General features: G+C 46.5%; 1 protein-coding gene across 2 annotated transcripts in view; it reads right to left on the bottom strand.

The window, feature by feature from the left end:
- Window positions 1-4,848: 4,848 nt before the first annotated feature.
- The window catches only part of LOC139227697 (AP-3 complex subunit sigma-2), a 54,206-nt gene continuing 40,502 nt past the window's right edge, over window positions 4,849-18,552 (bottom strand). For both annotated transcript variants that reach the window (XM_070858661.1, XM_070858660.1), the window contains 2 exons: window positions 8,001-8,108; window positions 4,849-5,609 (listed from right to left, as the gene is read on the bottom strand). In XM_070858661.1, the coding sequence (XP_070714762.1) occupies window positions 5,502-5,609; window positions 8,001-8,108 (216 nt within the window). In that variant the 3' untranslated portion in view covers window positions 4,849-5,501. The remainder of the gene's footprint in view (window positions 5,610-8,000; window positions 8,109-18,552) is intronic.

The raw sequence follows: 18,552 nt of genomic DNA, 5'->3' as shown, positions 1-18,552 counted from the left end.
GGGCGATCTGATTTTTCGGCGAAGTCGCGTTCGCCCACCGAAAGAAAGCTTCCCTGGCAATGGCCCTTATGCGCATGTGAGATTTTTATTTTCCGGCCAACTGGTTTTACCACGTTTCGGGAGGTCAGGGGTCATCACACATGCTCAAAAGGCAAAGGGAGGGGTTTTTGAAGTATTTGGAGAAATATAATTGCGATTAAATTTAACTACAGTAAAAATAAATAAATAGTACTGCAAGCACTATTTAAAATGGCATCAGAGCATGATTCAGAGAGGAAAAGGGCAAAACCCTTTTAGCGATGAGGTGAACGAGGCCCTGGTGAACAAGGTGTATGCCAGGTGAGCCGACATGGGGTGTGCATGGGAAACCTCCACCCCGTGTCTACAGAACAATATGGATGGAGATTTCAGCCATGGCAACGTCTGCATCCCATGAGGCGAGGGGCCTGACCAGTGCTGAAAAAGCTGGAATAGCTTGGTGGCAGCAGCAAAAGTTGCATTTTATATTTTAAACGGTAATATTTTACTGATGTATGCAAATTTTGATTAGAAATTTGAATCTCCTGCACTGAATTTAAGTTTGTCATTCTTAAATGTATTACGTAAACCATGTTAAGATCCGGACAGTGATCTGAAGCAGCAGCATTTTAAACTGTTGTGACCTCAAGATACGACCAAGTCCATTAGCTTATGCCATGCCATGCTCTCTTCTCATTTGCAGAAGGAGATATCTATCAACTGGTCGGGGGGGGGGGCGGGGGGGAGATGGTGGCTCTGCTCAACTCCAGCGTTATCGGAAATTGAATCACGTGCGGCTGCACTGGTTAGCCACAACAGCCGTTCGCCCACCACCCGTGGTCTGGCCGAACCCAGCCTCGCGTCTCATGAGTAATGTGTACTGTGTCAAACAGTCTTAAAAACTTAAATAAGTCACTGATGTAATGTCCTGTAATAATAATGCAATATACTTGTGATGCATTTATGATATACTAATGGTGTCATGTCAAGTCTGTGCAAAAGCAGCAGGGGATGTAGCCACTACAGCTTTCTGGGGTAGTGAAAGGTATTGATATGTAACGTCTCTTGGTATTGATCACCGTTATGTTCTAATAAGTTCTTTAAAAATTTCATACATGTTTTTAAGGTCATCCTGAGAAGCTCGTGACACTGCAGTCGTCCCCAATATTCTACATCAGGTGCACCCCGAAAAGGGAAAGAGGGGAGGGGGAAAGAGGGGAGGGGGAAAGAGGGGAGGGGGAAAGAGGGGAGGGGGAAAGAGGGGAGGGGGAAAGAGGGGAGGGGGAAAGAGGGGAGGGGGAAAGAGGGGAGGGGGAAAGAGGGGAGGGGGAAAGAGGGGAGGGGGAAAGAGGGGAGGGGGAAAGAGGGGAGGGGGAAAGAGGGGAGGGGGAAAGAGGGGAGGGGGAAAGAGGGGAGGGGGAAAGAGGGGAGGGGGAAAGAGGGGAGGGGGAAAGAGGGGAGGGGGAAAGAGGGGAGGGGGAAAGAGGGGAGGGGGAAAGAGGGGAGGGGGAAAGAGGGGAGGGGGAAAGAGGGGAGGGGGAAAGAGGGGAGGGGGAAAGAGGGGAGGGGGAAAGAGGGGAGGGGGAAAGAGGGGAGGGGGAAAGAGGGGAGGGGGAAAGAGGGGAGGGGGAAAGAGGGGAGGGGGAAAGAGGGGAGGGGGAAAGAGGGGAGGGGGAAAGAGGGGAGGGGGAAAGAGGGGAGGGGGAAAGAGGGGAGGGGGAAAGAGGGGAGGGGGAAAGAGGGGAGGGGGAAAGAGGGGAGGGGGAAAGAGGGGAGGGGGAAAGAGGGGAGGGGGAAAGAGGGGAGGGGGAAAGAGGGGAGGGGGAAAGAGGGGAGGGGGAAAGAGGGGAGGGGGAAAGAGGGGAGGGGGAAAGAGGGGAGGGGGAAAGAGGGGAGGGGGAAAGAGGGGAGGGGGAAAGAGGGGAGGGGGAAAGAGGGGAGGGGGAAAGAGGGGAGGGGGAAAGAGGGGAGGGGGAAAGAGGGGAGGGGGAAAGAGGGGAGGGGGAAAGAGGGGAGGGGGAAAGAGGGGAGGGGGAAAGAGGGGAGGGGGAAAGAGGGGAGGGGGAAAGAGGGGAGGGGGAAAGAGGGGAGGGGGGAAAGAGGGGAGGGGGAAAGAGGGGAGGGGGAAAGAGGGGAGGGGGAAAGAGGGGAGGGGGAAAGAGGGGAGGGGGAAAGAGGGGAGGGGGAAAGAGGGGAGGGGGAAAGAGGGGAGGGGGAAAGAGGGGAGGGGGAAAGAGGGGAGGGGGAAAGAGGGGAGGGGAAAGAGGGGAGGGGGAAAGAGGGGAGGGGGAAAGAGGGGAGGGGGGAAAGAGGGGAGGGGGAAAGAGGGGAGGGGGAAAGAGGGGAGGGGGAAAGAGGGGAGGGGAAAGAGGGGAGGGGGAAAGAGGGGAGGGGGAAAGAGGGGAGGGGAAAGAGGGGAGGGGGAAAGAGGGGAGGGGAAGAGGGGAGGGGGGAAGGAGGGAGAAAGAGGGGAGGGGGAAAGAGGGGAGGGGGAAAGAGGGGAGGGGGAAAGAGGGGAGGGGGAAAGAGGGGAGGGGGAAAGAGGGGAGGGGGAAAGAGGGGAGGGGGAAAGAGGGGAGGGGGAAAGAGGGGAGGGGGAAAGAGGGGAGGGGGAAAGAGGGGAGGGGGAAAGAGGGGAGGGGGAAAGAGGGGAGGGGGAAAGAGGGGAGGGGGAAAGAGGGGAGGGGGAAAGAGGGGAGGGGGAAAGAGGGGAGGGAGCGAGAGAGAGGGGAGGGAGCGAGAGAGAGGGGAGGGAGCGAGAGAGAGGGGAGGGAGCGAGAGAGAGGGGAGGGAGCGAGAGAGAGGGGAGGGAGCGAGAGAGAGGGGAGGGAGCGAGAGAGAGGGGAGGGAGCGAGAGAGAGGGAGCGAGAGAGAGGGAGCGAGAGAGAGGGGAGGGAGCGAGAGAGAGGGGAGAGGAAAGAGAGGGGAGAGAGAGGCTGTAAGCCGAAGAACTGTTTGCACACGCTACCCGTCTGTCCAATCGGGACCAGTACCAGCTACTTGTCACGGTTGTATGTTTATGCTGTGTAACTAGTGCGTTATATTCCGTCTTAATCTCCGATTAAAAACAATATACCCACCATATCGGTTAGCACTCGATCTTGATTATTTGAAAGACCAGAGATGTTAATCTCAACAAGCAGCGGGTTGACGGGGCGGATGAGGGGCAGGGGGCAGACATTACAACATTTGGCCCCTCGAGCCTGCTCCGCCATTCAATGAGATCATGGCTGATCTTCTACCTCTTCCACCTTGCTGCACTGTCCCCATATCCCTCGATTCCCTTAATATTCAAAAATCTATGTCTTAACTACTCAAAGACTGAGCCTCTACAGGCCTCGGGTAGAGAAATCCAAAGATTCACCACCCTCTATGTGAAGAAATTTCTCCTCATCTCAGTCCTAAATGGCCGACTCCTTATTGTGAGACTGTGACCCCTGGTTCTGGACTCCCCAGCCCGGGGAAACATCCTCCCTGCATCTACCCGTTAAGCCCTGTAAGAATTCTGTAAGTTTCAATGATATCACACCTCATTCTTTCAAACTCTAGAGAATATAGGCAAAGTCTACTTTATCTATCCTCATAGGACAATCTCCCCATCCCAGGAATCAGTCTGGTGAACCTTCATTGCACTCCCTCTATGGCAAGTATATCCTTCCTTAGGTAAGGAGACCAAAACTGTACACAATACTCCAGATGTGGTCTCACCAGGGCCCTATATAATTGCAGTAACACATCTTTACTTTTCTACTCAAATCTTCTTGTAATAAAGGCCAACATACCATTTGCTTTCTTAATTGCTTGCTGTACCTGCATGTTAACTTTCAGTGATTGGTGTACAAGGACACCCAGGTCCCTCTGAACACCAACATTTCCCAATCTCTCACCATTTAAAAAATTCTCTGCTTTTCTATGTTTTATAACAAACACCAAGAGCTAAGGAACTGCCATCCTGCTCAAGTGAAGCCTCAATTAGAAGACATCCCAAGATCGGCTTGAACTAGAAAGAGGGAAGTGTAGGAGAGCATGTGATGTGACTCGGCATATTGAACAACTGATTATACAATAGATCTCCGAGTGGCAATAACCTTTTGCACCATATCCTTGCACCACAGTATCTAAACATAATAAAAACAGATAAATAGAATGCTGGAAATGCTCAGTAGATCAAGCAGAATCTGGAGAGAGTTAATGTTTCAGGTCGATGACCCTACATCAGAACTGGAAAAAGTTAAGAGATGAAACAGGTTTTAAGCAAGTGCAGGGCCAAAGAAAGGGGAGGGGGGAGGAGAGGACAAAAGGAAAGGTCTGTGATAGGGTGGGAGGTGGGAGATTAGATGACAAACTGTTTGATGGTGCAAGGCAAAGGGATGGAAATGGGACAAGTAAAGCAACAAAAGATGGGTCGAGAGGACCTGTAAATGGCCACAGCAGAACCATTATCAGAGAATTACATAGCATAGACAACGCAGAAACAGGCCATTCAGCCCAAATGGTGTGTGCTGGTGCAGGTAATCTGCACGCGTCTCCTCCCATCTCAGCATATCTTCCTAGACCCGATTCGCTCATGTACCCGGCTAGTTTCAGCCTCACTAACACTGCATTTGCTTTCTTACAATCCATTATAGACCGATTTCTCCTGACACACTAGTCAGTCCATTGATCATCTCTGGGATTAAATTAAAATTGCTAATTATAAAAACACTTATAGGAAGGCGTGAATAGCACAAGATGCAGATACATTCTCAGCTCCCCCTCACTTAGCAGCAGCTCCACTCTCACCGAGAAAACACCACACTGACAAAATGAAAGAGTATACAGCCACAAAACTCTGACTGAAGCAAATGTACTTTAATTGTCAACGTTTCAAATTTCAGACACATTCCTTTTAAAGCATGCAGCCCATAGCATCCTGGAACCAAGCCAAGTACTGACTGCCAGACTTTCCACTTTATGCTCACAAATGGAAGAAAAATGCATCCTTTGTCTTCCAAATGGAGGACAGGGAGGGTAAAATCTCACCTCTTGGTCAGTAAGCTTTACTTGGGACTCGACAGAATGTCCATTTATGCAGTGGGACCAGTGAGAATTGTTAAACTGTCCCTTGTTGTGTTGCTGTATTTGAGGGGGCCCACAGTGAGGGGCTGCTGCCCAGGAACCTGGCTCCAGTTGGATTCTGAAGCTGGCGAATGGGTTGGTGTAGAGATGCAACCTATCTGGGTCACAGCACTAGATTAAGGATTGGTGTGTTCCTGTCTGTAATATGAGCAGTGTAGGTGCTCACTACAAACAGTGTCAGGGTTTGTGACTCTAATTATGGAATGATTTAAGATTTGTTACACTCAGGGCTCCAGTGACAACATGTCGCAAGTCTTCATATTTTTAGTGATAAACTGCCCATCAAAAGCTGATGTGATGAAAGTTCTCAGTATTTACAGGTGAGTGTAGTGGATGATCAGGTACCATTGACACAAAATGTCCTTTTACACAAATGGGGATAGATTTGAAACTTTGATGTTGCGTGGAATTTCCGGCAGATTGATGTTTTTGACAGCAGACACTGCACGGGCAGGAGCAGCAGAAAACCCAGCCTGGAACAACAGAGAGGATGGACTTTAATGTCACAGAACCAAGAAATCCAAACAGCACCTAGGTAATTAATGCAACAAAGAATAGCATCACTTTTTAAGTTAGTGCAAAACTGAAGCCATTCAAATAAAGGCTGGAGAAAGAGGAGAGAGAGAGAAATAGGAAGAGGATAATGATAAATCTTCAATTTACAATATTGTCTTTCTCTTCAAGGCTAGCAGCTTAGTTAATCCACGACCTCTCATCCAACCCGCAGCTTAGGCAGTTCACACATTAGGCAACTAAATTAATTCATATCCTATGACTTGGTGGCACAACACATAAGAAACATGTTGCATCACCAGCCTGACTATATCAAGTGATTAAAAAGTTTCACTGGATTAAACCAGAAGTCAGCAAATTAGACCAAATACTACTTATGCATTTCACCCAATCATCATCTCAGCTGCATTTTTCTCAAAGTGTTAGAAAGGACAATGGGACGGTGGGCAGTGTGCTGCATGGAGCCTTCCCCATTCAGAGGCTGATGAATAACTAATCCAGCTTGCACTGGGACGCAAGGCTGGAAACTTATCAAACCATTCCAAATAGCAAAGTAAAGGGTGCCTGATTTAGAACCACAATCTGAAGATTAGATTACTGCTGTGTAATCATTTAAAGATTATTTTGTGTGAAGTTTGAGGGCTGGTTTGATTCTGTTCAGGGATTTATTTTGGATCAATTTTTGGAACACGTTGTCCTTGACTCTTGAAGCCTGTGAGCCAGTCCGAAAATTGCCTAGAGTCATCACCCAGCCCTTATCACCATCACTCAAAGGTTTTGCAACTGCTGATGCTGCCACTCTGCAGGGTGACAATAATCTAAACGATTAGTGCTTCATGATCCAACATATAAAATTCACAGCTAAATACTGTAACATTGTGAAAAGGCAACACTGTCCTAGTCAACACAGACCGTAAACCAGACAAAGCACTCAGCAAGTGTCTGAGGGTCTGGGGTCCGGGGGGTGGGGGTGTGGGGCCAGAGTGTTAGCGTGTTGGGTTTGAACAGGTGAATGTTTATGGAGAAGATAGCTCTTCAGAGAGAAAAGATGAACTATGCAGGAGAAACAAATGGAGACAAGAATTACAATCTGTTTGAATAAAACATTGCAATTAGAAAGGTCAGCAACACGATCAGATTCCAGAAATGGAGAAAGCAAGCGACAAAGTCTGGTATGTAGTGTGCTGGAAAGGGAGAGCTGTGAAGGCCCGTCTTTTGCACACGGTAACTACCCGGTTACACAGGATTAAACCATCAGGCCCACAGTGGGCACAGAACTCTAATCCCTCCCCAGCAGCCAGGCAATAGTAGGAGAGACACAGGTTTCCATTCAATGTCGATATTTACAATGTACATTAATGATTTAGATGAAGGAATTGAATGTAATATCTCCAAGTTTGCAGATGACACTAAACTGGGTGGCGGTGTGAGCTGTGAGGAGGATGCTAAGAGGCTGCAGGGTGACTTGGACAGGTTAGGTGAATGGGCAAATGCATGGCAGATGCAGTATAATGTGGATAAATGTGAGGTTATCCACTTTGGGGGGCAAAAACAGGAAGGCAATTATCTAAATGATGACAGATTAGGAAAAGGGGAGGTGCAACGAGACCTGGGTGTCATGGTACATCAGTCATTGAAGGTAGGCATGCAGGTACAGCAGGCAGTAAAGAAAACAAATGGCATGCTGGCCATCATAGCGAGGAGATTTGAGTATAGGAGCAGGGAGGTCTTGCTGCAGTTGTACAGGGCCTTGGTGAGGCCACACCTTGAGTATTGTGTACAGTTTTGGTCTCCTAACCTGAGGAATGACATGCTTGCTATTGAGGGAGTGCAGCGAAGGTTCACCAGACTGATTCCCGGGATGGCAGGACTGACATATGAGGAAAGACTGGATCAGCTAGGCTTATATTCACTGGAACTTAGATGAATGAGAGGGGATCTCATAGAAACATATAAAATTCTGATGGGATTGGACAGGTTAGATGCAGGAAGCATGAACCCGATGTTGGGGAAGTCCAGAACCAGGGGACATAGTCTAAGGATAAGGGGTAAGCCATTTAGGACCGAGATGAGGAGAAACTTTTTCATTCAGAGTTGTGAACCTGTGGAATTCTCTGCCACAGAAAGTTGTTGAGTTAGATGTGGCCCTTACGGCTAAAGGGATCAGGGGGTATGGAGAGAAGGCTGGAGTGGGGTACTGAGGTTGAATGATCAGCCATGATCATATCGAATGGAGGTGCAGGCTCGAAGGGCCAAATGGCCTGCTCCTGCACCTATTTTCTATGCTTCTATGAAGAGAACTCCTACAGAGATAACGAGCTTTGCTCAGATGTACATTCAGTATTTCTTACCTCAGACTTTTCCAGCTTAGTCTGTGCCTCCACCTGCGACACAATCTCGGTCATGTTGGTTTCCAACACCATTCCTCCCATCACCACCTCCTGCAGAATGCAATGGACCTGTGCAAACAAGATCAGATGGAAACACTGCCAAATCATTCCAATCGCAACTTCTGCAAACTCTGATCTCATACAGGTAGCAAACAATCGCCAGCTTAGTAACTCATCAATCAACACAAACAAATTCTAACCATTCAAAATACAATGTAACATCTAATGCCCAGGTTCACGAAATAATGCAAGAACAGAATAAAGCTGCTCCAATTTTAACAAAACAGCTCTGTCCCATAATAGTTTGTTTTCTCGTTTCTGGTCAGTTCTCTCCCCTCCTGTCTTCCTCCTAGTGCCCATTCTTCAGTGTGCCAGTGAGCCCCCTTGGTCTCGCTCTGCCGTCGCCCTCCCCCCCCCCCACCCTCGCCCCTCACCCTGCCCTCGCTCTGGCTTCACCCCGTCCCCCACCCTCGCTCCGCCCTCACCCACCCCCCCGGCCTCGCTCCGCCGTCGGTCCCCTGAACTCCGGCCTCATTCCCCCTTCCACCAGGGCAGTAGATTGCGATGAGATTGCCCGGACAAGCTGTGCCCTGCCATAGAAACATAGAAAGTAGGTGCAGGAGTAGGCCATTCGGCCCTTCGAGCCTGCTATTCAATAAGATCATGGCTGATCATCCACCTCAGTACCCCTTTCCTGCTTTCTCTCCATACCCCTTGATCCCTTTAGCCGTAAGGGCCACATCTAACTCCCTTTTGAATATATCGAACGAACTGGCCTCAACAACTTTCTGTGGTAGAGAATTCCACTGGTTCACAATTCTGAGTGAAGAAGTTTCTCCTCATCTCAGTCCTAAATGGCTTACCCCTTATCCTTAGACTGTGACCCCTGGTTCTGGACTTCCAACATTGGGAACATTCTTCCTGCATCTAACCTGTCCAATCCCGTTAGAATTTTATATGTTTCTATGAGATCCCCTCTCATTCTTCTAAATTCCAGTGAATATAAGCCTAGTCGATTCAGTCTTTCTTCATATGTCAGTCCTGCCATCCCAGGAATCAGTCTGGTGAACCTTCGCTGTACTCCCTCAATAGCAAGAATGTCCTTTCTCAGATTAGGAGACCAAAACTGCACACAATACTCAAGGCATGGTCTCACCAAGGCCCTGTACAACTGCAGTAAGACCTCTCTACTCCTATACTCAAATCCTCTCGCTATGAAGGCCAGCATGCTATTTGCCTTCTTTACTGCCTGCTGTACCTGCATGCCAACCTTCAATGACTGACGTACCATGACACCCAGGTCTCGTTGCACCTCCCCTTTTACTAATCTGTCACCATTCAGATAATAATCTGCCTTCCTGTTTTTGCAACCAAAGTGGATAACCTCACGTTTATCCACATTATACTGCATCTGCCATGCATTTGCCCATTCACCTAACTTGTCCAAGTCACCCTGCAGCCTCTTAGCATCCTCCTCATAGCTCACACCGCCACCCAGTTTAGTGTCATCTGCAAACTTGGAGATATTAAATTCAATTCCTTCGTCTAAATCATTAATGTACATTGTAAATAGCTGGGGTCCCAGCACTGAACCCTGCGGCACCCCACTAGTCACTGCCTGCCATTCTGAAAAGGACCCGTTTATTCCTACTCTTTGCTTCCTGTCTGCCAACCAGTTCTCTATCCACATCAATACATTACCTCCAATACCATGTGCCTCAATTTTGCACACTAATCTTTTGTGTGGGACCTTGTCAAAAGCCTTTTGAAAGTCTAAATACACCACATCCACTGGTTCTCCCTAATCCACTCTACTAGTTACATCCTCAAAAAATTCTAGAAGATTTGTCAAGCATGATTTCCATTTCCTAAATCCATGCTGACTTGGACTGATCCTGTCACTGCTTTCCAATGCACTGCTATTACATCTTTAATAATTGATTCCAACATTTTCCCCACTACCGATGTCAGGCTAACCGGTCTATAATTCTCCGTATTCTCTCTCCCGCTCCTTTTTTAAAAAGTGGGTTACATTTGATACCCTCCAGTCCATAGGAACTGATCCAGTCTATAGAATGTTGGAAAATGTCTACCAATACATCCACTATTTCTAGGGGCACTTCCTTAAGTATTGCACGGAGGGAGACAAATAAAAGGCTGCAAAAGTTAAACCTTTCCCAAACGGCTGCTTTTAACTGTTCCTGACTTCCAGAAAGTTCCACATATCTCTGAAATATCAGTATCAAATGACACGAGTATTTGAGTAGGTATCCGTGGCAACAAATCGGACAGAGACAACTATTGGGCCATTCGTCTTACTCCAATCCCACATTAAATAATGGAATGGATTATCAGGTTAAACTTGTTAAACTTAAACATTACACAACATAACCTAGTAACCAGCAATCAGTGTGGATTCCTGAGCAACCAGTCTGTCAGCTGTGAGCAAGCGACATCCCAGTGGACTCAGACACCTTTGTAAAAGATTGGAGGGAGAAATCCCTGGATTTGATTCTGAGTATCAGGGTCCATCGACGGTGGCTCAGGCTTTAGGTCACAGTGATCTGAATGTGACCAAATTTAACATTACAAGATTTGGAGAGGTTAAGATCCAAAATTACCAATTTTAAGAGGACCAACTACTTTATGTGATTGAGAAGCCTTGTCAGTGTGTTCCTGGAAAGTTGGAACATGGCCACGAGAGTGGTGGAACCTTGGAGTTGCTGGATGGAGGGGATTCTGACACAATGGACCAGTGTACCCATGCAAAGCAAAGTTCCGAAGCTTAAAGTCACTCCTGCCTGGTTGAGTGGAACTGTCAATCAACTCAAGGAGAGAAAGACATTTAAGATCATGAAGGAAAATGCAAAGAATGAAGATGGATTCAATATAAAAAGGCATCAAAATGGCCAAGAAAAATGTCAAATTGAATATAGTGCAGTGTGCTCGGGAGGAACAGGGGACTTTGGACCCACTGGGGATTTCCTCACCTCGTGTCTGGGTCTGTGGTAGACTCACTGATCGAGATCAATCGCTGTGATTGGTCAACAACCCCATTATCGTTGGATCATGTGACTCCCAGGATGGTAGAGGGCGAGCGAGAAGGATCTCTGTCTTTTTCTCTTGCAATTTCTATGATCCTATCTCAAGATTTTAAGTTATGAGAAAGACCAGAGAACCTTGGGCTTTACAGTCTTGAAGATTTCCGAAAGGTGATTGTTCAGAGATTTACAAGATAATTGCCAGAATGGAAAGAAAAACCACCGCGTGTCTCAAAGCGCTTTAAAGCCAATTAAGTGCTTTTTGGAGTGTAGTCACTGTTGTAATGTAGGCAATAGGGCAGCCAGTTTGCGCAAAGCAAGCTCCCACAAGTGGTGATGTGATAATGACCAGATAATCTATATTTTTGGCATGTTCATTAAAGTAAGTTTCCAGATCTGCCTCAAACTGGAGGAGTAGGGGAAAGGGTCATGGGTTTAAACCAGCAAAAGACAAATTTAGAACGGGTATCAAGAAGTGATAGGGTCATGGAGGAAAAAAACCCAGGAATCAATTAAGAACCAAATGGAATGCAATTGGGGAACTTTAAGGTAATGCTGGATGATCCAGCATGACCTTAGAGCCTTCCTCAGCCGTAACTATCCTGTGAACTTGATTTATGCCATTCACAGCAATACTTAAAGCGCTTTACAGCCCACCAATGATTTTTGAAGTGCAGCCATTGCTGTGTCAGCAGAAACAGCAACCAAGTGTACAGCAAGATCTCGCAAACAGCAATGAGATAAAGGACCAGATAATCTGCTAACCCTCCAGTATCAGTTATCCTGATTTGCAGAGCGAGATGTAAAACCGTTCATTCACATCAGGGACAAGAGGGCGCAATTGGGAGAGAGTAAAGGTTTGTGGAGATAACGCTACATATCTTGCAATAAGAAAATGATTGTCGGTTGTATTTTCTTGCTATAAAACAATATCTTGCAAAAAAACATTTCTTATCAGGATAATTGATATGAAACATTTTGATTGTATCCACAGTAACACATTATATGAGCTATACACATTTAGTGTTGCTCAACGTCCACTTTCCTGATCGAGCTCCCAAATGAGACACTCGGGGGTGGCCAGGAGACGGCGGTTTCATCTCCACTTTGTGACTGCCTCAGTCCTGCTTTCAAGCTGCAACAACTTGCACTTATATACCGCCTATAACACATGCCGCTTCGTTTCACTAAGTCACAACCATCCTCCACTATCCTGCTGCCAACCTACTGATCCATAGAAACATAGAAATTTACAGCACAGGAGGCCCCCATTTCGGCCCATCGTGTCCACGCCGGCCGACAAAGAGCCACACGGCCCTCAGTTAGCAGCCCTGAAGGTTACATATAAACCAATGAACAATGGCGGAAAGGTAAAGAGCAAACGGCCCAACCAGTCCGCCCCACACAGCTGCGACACCCCTTGCACCGCAACATTCTACACTCCACGCCAACCGGAGCCATGAGATCTCCTGGGAGAGGCAAAAAAAGATAAAAACCCAGGCCAATCGAGGGGAAACAAACCTGGGAAATTCCTCTCAGAACTATCCAGGCGATCGAAACGAGCCCAGATCACCACGCTGGCCAGATTCGATTCCCTGCAGTACCTGCGCAACGTATCTGCACCAGGCAACAAGAGGTTATTCAGTCTAATCCCATTTACCAGCTCTAGGTCCGTAACCCTGCAGGTTACGGCGCTTCAAGTGCCCATCCAAGCACCTTTTAAATGTGGTGAGGGTCTCTACATCCACCACACTTCCAGGCAGTGAGTTCCAGACCCCCACAACTGTGTGTGAAGAAGCTTCCCCTCAAATCCCCTCTGAACCTTCCACCAACCACCTTAAACCGATGCCCCCTCGTAATTCACCCCTCCACCAATGAAAATAGGCCCTTACTATCCACTATGTCCAGGCCCCTCAATATTTTGTAAACCTCAATGAGGTCTCCCCTCAGCCTCCTCTGTTCCAATGAGAACAAATCCAGCCTATCCAATCTATCCTCATAGCTAAGATTCTCCATTCCAGGCAACATCCTCATAAATCTTCTCTGCAGCCTCTCTAGTGCAATCATATCCTTGCTATAATACGGTGACCAGAACTGCACGCAGTACTCCAGCTGTGGCTCAACAGAGTATTACACAATTTAAGCATAACCCCCTTGCTCTTGTATTCTGTGCCTCGGCCAATAAAGGCAAGCATTCCATTTGCCTTCTTAACCACTTTATCTACCTGGCCTGCTACTTTCAGGGATCTGTGGACAAGCACTCCAAGGTCCCTTTGTTCATCTACACTTCTAAGTGGCCTACCGTTTAATGTGTGTACCCTTTCCTTATTAGCCCTCCCCAAATTAACATTACCTTACACTTCTCCGAATTAAATTCCATTTGCCACTGTTCGGCCCACCTGACCAGTAGATTGATATCCTCCTGCAGCCCATGACTTTCCTCTTCATTATCAACCACACAACCAATTTTAGTGTCATCTGCAAACTTCTTAATCATACCCCCTATATTCAAATTTAGATCATTGATGTATACCACAAAAAGCAAGGGTCCCAGTAATGAGCCCTGCAGAACCCCACTGGAAACATCCTTCCAGTCACAAAAACACCCATCAACCGTTACTCTTCGCTTCCTACCTCTAAGCTAATTTTGGATTTAACTTGCCACTTTGCCTTGGATCCCATGGGCCTTTATCTTCATGACCAATCTGCCATGTGGAACCTTATCAAAAGCTTTGCTAAAGTCCATATAAACCTCATCGACCCTCCTGGTTACCTCCTCAAAAAATTCAATCAGGTTAGTCAAACACGATCTTCCTTCAACAAATCCGTGCTGACTGTTCCTAATTAATCCTCGCCTTTCTAAATGTAGATTTATCCTGTCCTTCAGGATTTTTTCCAATAATTTTCCCACCACTGAGATTAGGCTGACAGGCCTGTAATTACTCGGCCGATCCCGTTCTCCCTTCTTAAACAAGGGTACCACATTAACAGTCCTCCGGTCCTCCGGCACCATGCCCAACTCCAAAGAGGACTGGAAAATGATGGTCAAGGCCATCCTCTTTTGCTTCGCTTAACAGTCTGGGATACATTTCATCCGGGTCTGGGGACTTATCCACTTTCAAAGCCGCTAAACCCCTTAATACCTCCTCTCTCCCCATGTTTATTTCATTCAGAATTTCACATTCCTCCTCGATAGCAGTATTTAGCATTATCCCTTTCCTTTGTGAAAACAGACGCAAAGTATTCATTTAGAACCATACCAACATCTTCCACCCCCACACACAGATTACCCTCATGGTCTCCAACAGGCCCTACCCTTTCTTTAGTTATCCTCTTGCTCGTAATATATTTATAGAACATCTTTGGATTTACCTTAATTTTACTTGTCAAGAATTTTTCATGCTCTCTCTTAGCATTCCTAATATCCTTTTTAATTTTACCTCTGAACTTCCTATATACTTCCAGAGATTCTACAGTATTTAGCCGTCGCTTATGACATAAGTTTCCCTTTTTTAATTTATCCTCCCCTATAAGTCTCTAGAATTGTTATTCCCACCCTTTTTCTTTAAGGGCACATGTTTGGTCTGAGCCTTCCGGATCTCCTCCGTGAATGCCTCCCACTGTTCCGACATTGATTTACCTACAAGTAGCTGTTTCCAGTCCACTGTGGCCAAATCACTCCTCAACTTAGCAAAGTTAGCTTTTCCCCAATTTGGGACTTTTATTCCAGGTCTATCCTTGTCCTTATCCATAACTACCTTGAATCTGACTGAATTATGGTCACTGGCACTCAAGTGCTCCCCCACTGATACCTGTGGAAATGTATTTTTTAAAGTTGCATTACAGTTTTTTGTACCCTTTTTGCCATAAAACAAAATGGAGTCCAGGACCTGCTAAAAACTTCTGCAACAGACAGTCTGCTTGCATAAACATGCTAACCCTGACTGGAACTGCTGATAGCTGATTAATAGCCACCAGACAACATTAAAAGTGTCTTGCTGAGATAAGTACCACCCATTTGCTCCCCGATATAGTCTGTCGCTATACCAGACCTTAGAAGGACTGGATAAAGGTTGTAAAGATGCAGCACCAATTCACCCCCGAAGAGATACTCAAATTACCAGCCATTATCTCTTGTACAGAACTCATCCATAATATGCAAGAAGCCAAGTACCCAATCAAACACGATGGAAATCATGGGCCCAAATAACTGGCCAGGAAACTGGACAATCCTAAAACAATGAAAAGTCGGTAATAGCACTTGATCACACCCTAATCGAGTCATTGCAGTTTGACCCACCAAAATCACTTACAAAAGAGACATTTGAGAAAAATGTAAAGACAAGGAAGTGGTGGTAATCATTAACTCTATCTGTTTTCGCTGACTGCAAAGGCAGAACCAATACACACAGGATGGAACCATAACTTGTTTTTTTACTGTATAAATACTTTGTGAAGCTGTACCATATCATCGCTTAGCCTTTGACTGAGTGAGACTCTTCCTTGCTGCAAGTAAAAATTAAAGGAATATCTCCCGAAGCTGATTGTGTTAGAGTCGTATATTGAGAGTCGAGATTTCGACATACCCCTTCCACCTGCCCAGCTTCATTCCCCAAAAGTAAATCCAGAACCCCCTCCTCCCATGTTGGGCTTGTTACATACTGACTAAAAAAGTTCTCTTGAATGCATTTTAAGAATTCCGCACCCTCTATACCCTTCGCACTATATTTGTCCCAATCATTATTAGGATAGTTGAAATCTCCTACGGTTTTTGGACTTCGCAGAAATTTGCCTACATATTTGCTCTTCTATCTCCCTCCCACTGTTTGGGGGGTCTATAATACACGCCCAGCAGTGTGATCGCTCTTTTTTTTTCAGTTCGACCCATATGGCCTCATTTGATGATCCCTCTAACATATCATCCCTCCTCATCGCTGTAATAGTTTCTTTAATCAATGCAGCAACCCCCTGCCTTTTTTTTACCCCCCTCTCCGTCTTGTCTAAAAATCCTGTAACCAAGAATATCGAGCTGCCAAACCTGCCCCTCTTTCAGCCATGTTTCTGTAATGGCTATAATGTCATATTCCCAAGTGTCTACCTGTGCTCTCAGCTCATCCGCCTTATTCGCTATACTCCTTGCATTGAAGTATATCTCATTTAGCACAGGAAGACTTCCTTGCTTACTTCGCAGGGATTGTGGATGCACTGGTTGTAATTTACCAAAATTCCCTGGATCCTGGGGAGGTCCCAGCAGATTGGAAAACTGCAAAGGTAACGCCCCTATTTAAAAAAGGAGGAAGACAAAAAGCAGGAAACTACAGACCAGTTAGCCTAACATCTGTGATTGGGAAAATGTTGGGAGTCCATTATTCAAGAAGCAGTAGCAGGATATTTGGAAAAGCAAAATTCAGTCAGGCAGAGTCAGCATGGATTTATGAAGGGGAAGTCATGTTTGACAAATTTGCTGGAGTTCATGGAGGATGTAACGAACAGGGTGGATAAAGGGGAACCAGTGGATGTGGTGTATTTGGACTTCCAGAGGGCATTTGACAAGGTGCCACATAAAAGGTTACTGCGCAAGATAAAAGTTCACAGGGTTGGGGTAATATATTAGCATGGATAGAGGATTGGCTAACGAACAGAAAATAGAGAGTCGGGATAAATGGTTAATTTTCTGGTTGGCAACCAGTAACTAGTGGGGTGCCGCAGGGATCAGTGCTGAGACCCCAACTATTTACAATCTATATTAATGACTGGGAAGAAGGGACTGAGTGTAATGTAGCCAAGTTTGCTGACGATACAAAGATGGGAGGAAAAGCAATGTGTGAGGAGGACACACAAAATCTGCAAAAGGACATAGACAGGCTAAGTGAATGGGCAAAAATTTGGCAGATGGAGTATATTGTTGGAAACATAGAAAATAGGTGGAGGAGTAGGCCATTCGGCCCTTCAAGCCTGCCACCACCATTCAATAAGATCATGGCTGATCATTCGCCTCAGTACCCCACACCTGCCTTCTCTCCATACCCCTTGATCTCTTTAGCCATAAGGGCCATATCCAACTCCCTCTTGAATACATCTAACGAGCTGCCCTCAACAACTCTCTGCAGTGGAGAATTCCACAGGTTCACAACTCTGAGTGAAGAAGTCCCTCCTCATCTCAGTCCTAAATGGCTTACCCCTTATCCTTAGACTGTGTCCCCTGGTTCAGGACTTCCCCAACATCGGGAACATTCTTCCTGCATCTAGCCTGTCCAATCTCGTCAGAATTTTATATGTTTCTATGAGATCCCCTCTCATTCTTCTAAACCCCAGTGAATACAGGCCCAGTCGATCCAGTCTCCTCATGTGTCAGTCCTGCCATCCCGGGAATCAGTCTGGTGAACCTTCGCTGCATTCCCTCAACAGCAAGAACGTCCTTCCTCAGATTAGGAGACCAAAACTGAACACAATATTCCAGGTGAGGCCTCACCAAGGCCCTGTACAACTGCAGTAAGACCTCCCGGCTCCTATACTCAAATCCCCTAGCTATGAAGGCCAAGATGCCATTTGCCTTCTTCACCGCCTGCTGTACCTGCATGTCAACTTTCAATGACTGATGTACCATGACATCCAGGTCTCGTTGCACCTCCCCTTTTACTAATTCTGCCTCCACGTTTTTGCCAAAGTGGATAATCTCACATTTATCCACAATATACTGCATCTGCCATGCATTTGCCCACTCACCTAACCTGTCCAAGTCACCCTGCAGCCTCTTAGCATCCTCCCCTCAGCTCACACCACCACCCAGCTTGTCATCTGCAAACTTGGAGATATTACACTCAATTGCTTCATCTAAATCATTGATGTATATTGTAAATAGCACTAAGCCCTGCGGCACCCCACTGGTCACTGCCTGCCATTCTGAAAAGGATCCATTTATCCCGACTCTCTGCTTCCTGTCTGCCAACCAGTTCTCTATCCATGTCAATCCAGCGAACCCGGGGACTGGGAGAAATTTAGAACTCAGCAGAGGAGGACAAAGGGTTTGATTAGGGCAGGGAAAATGGAGTACGAGAAGAAGCTTGCAGGGAACATTAAGACGGACTGCAAAAGTTTCTATAGATATGTAAAGAGAAAAAGATTAGTAAAGACAAACGTAGGTGCCCTTCAGTCAGAATCAGGGGAAGTCATAACGGGGAACAAAGAAATGGCGGACCAATTCAACAAGTACTTTGGTTCGGTATTCACTAAGGAGGACACAAACAACCTTCCGGATATAAAAGGGGTCAGAGGGTCTAGTAAGGAGGAGGAACTGAGGGAAATCCTTATTAGTCGGGAAATTGTGTTGGGGAAATTGATGGGATTGAAGGCCGATAAATTCCTAGGGCCTGATGGACTGCATCCCAGAGTACTTAAGGAGGTGGCCTTGGAAATAGTGGATGCATTGACAGTCATTTTCCAACATTCCATTGACTCTGGATCAGTTCCTA

This window comes from Pristiophorus japonicus, chromosome 17 (genome assembly GCF_044704955.1).
Source record: "Pristiophorus japonicus isolate sPriJap1 chromosome 17, sPriJap1.hap1, whole genome shotgun sequence".
Lineage (NCBI taxonomy): Eukaryota > Metazoa > Chordata > Chondrichthyes > Pristiophoridae > Pristiophorus > Pristiophorus japonicus.
This window is presented reverse-complemented; position numbering and strand designations above follow the sequence as displayed.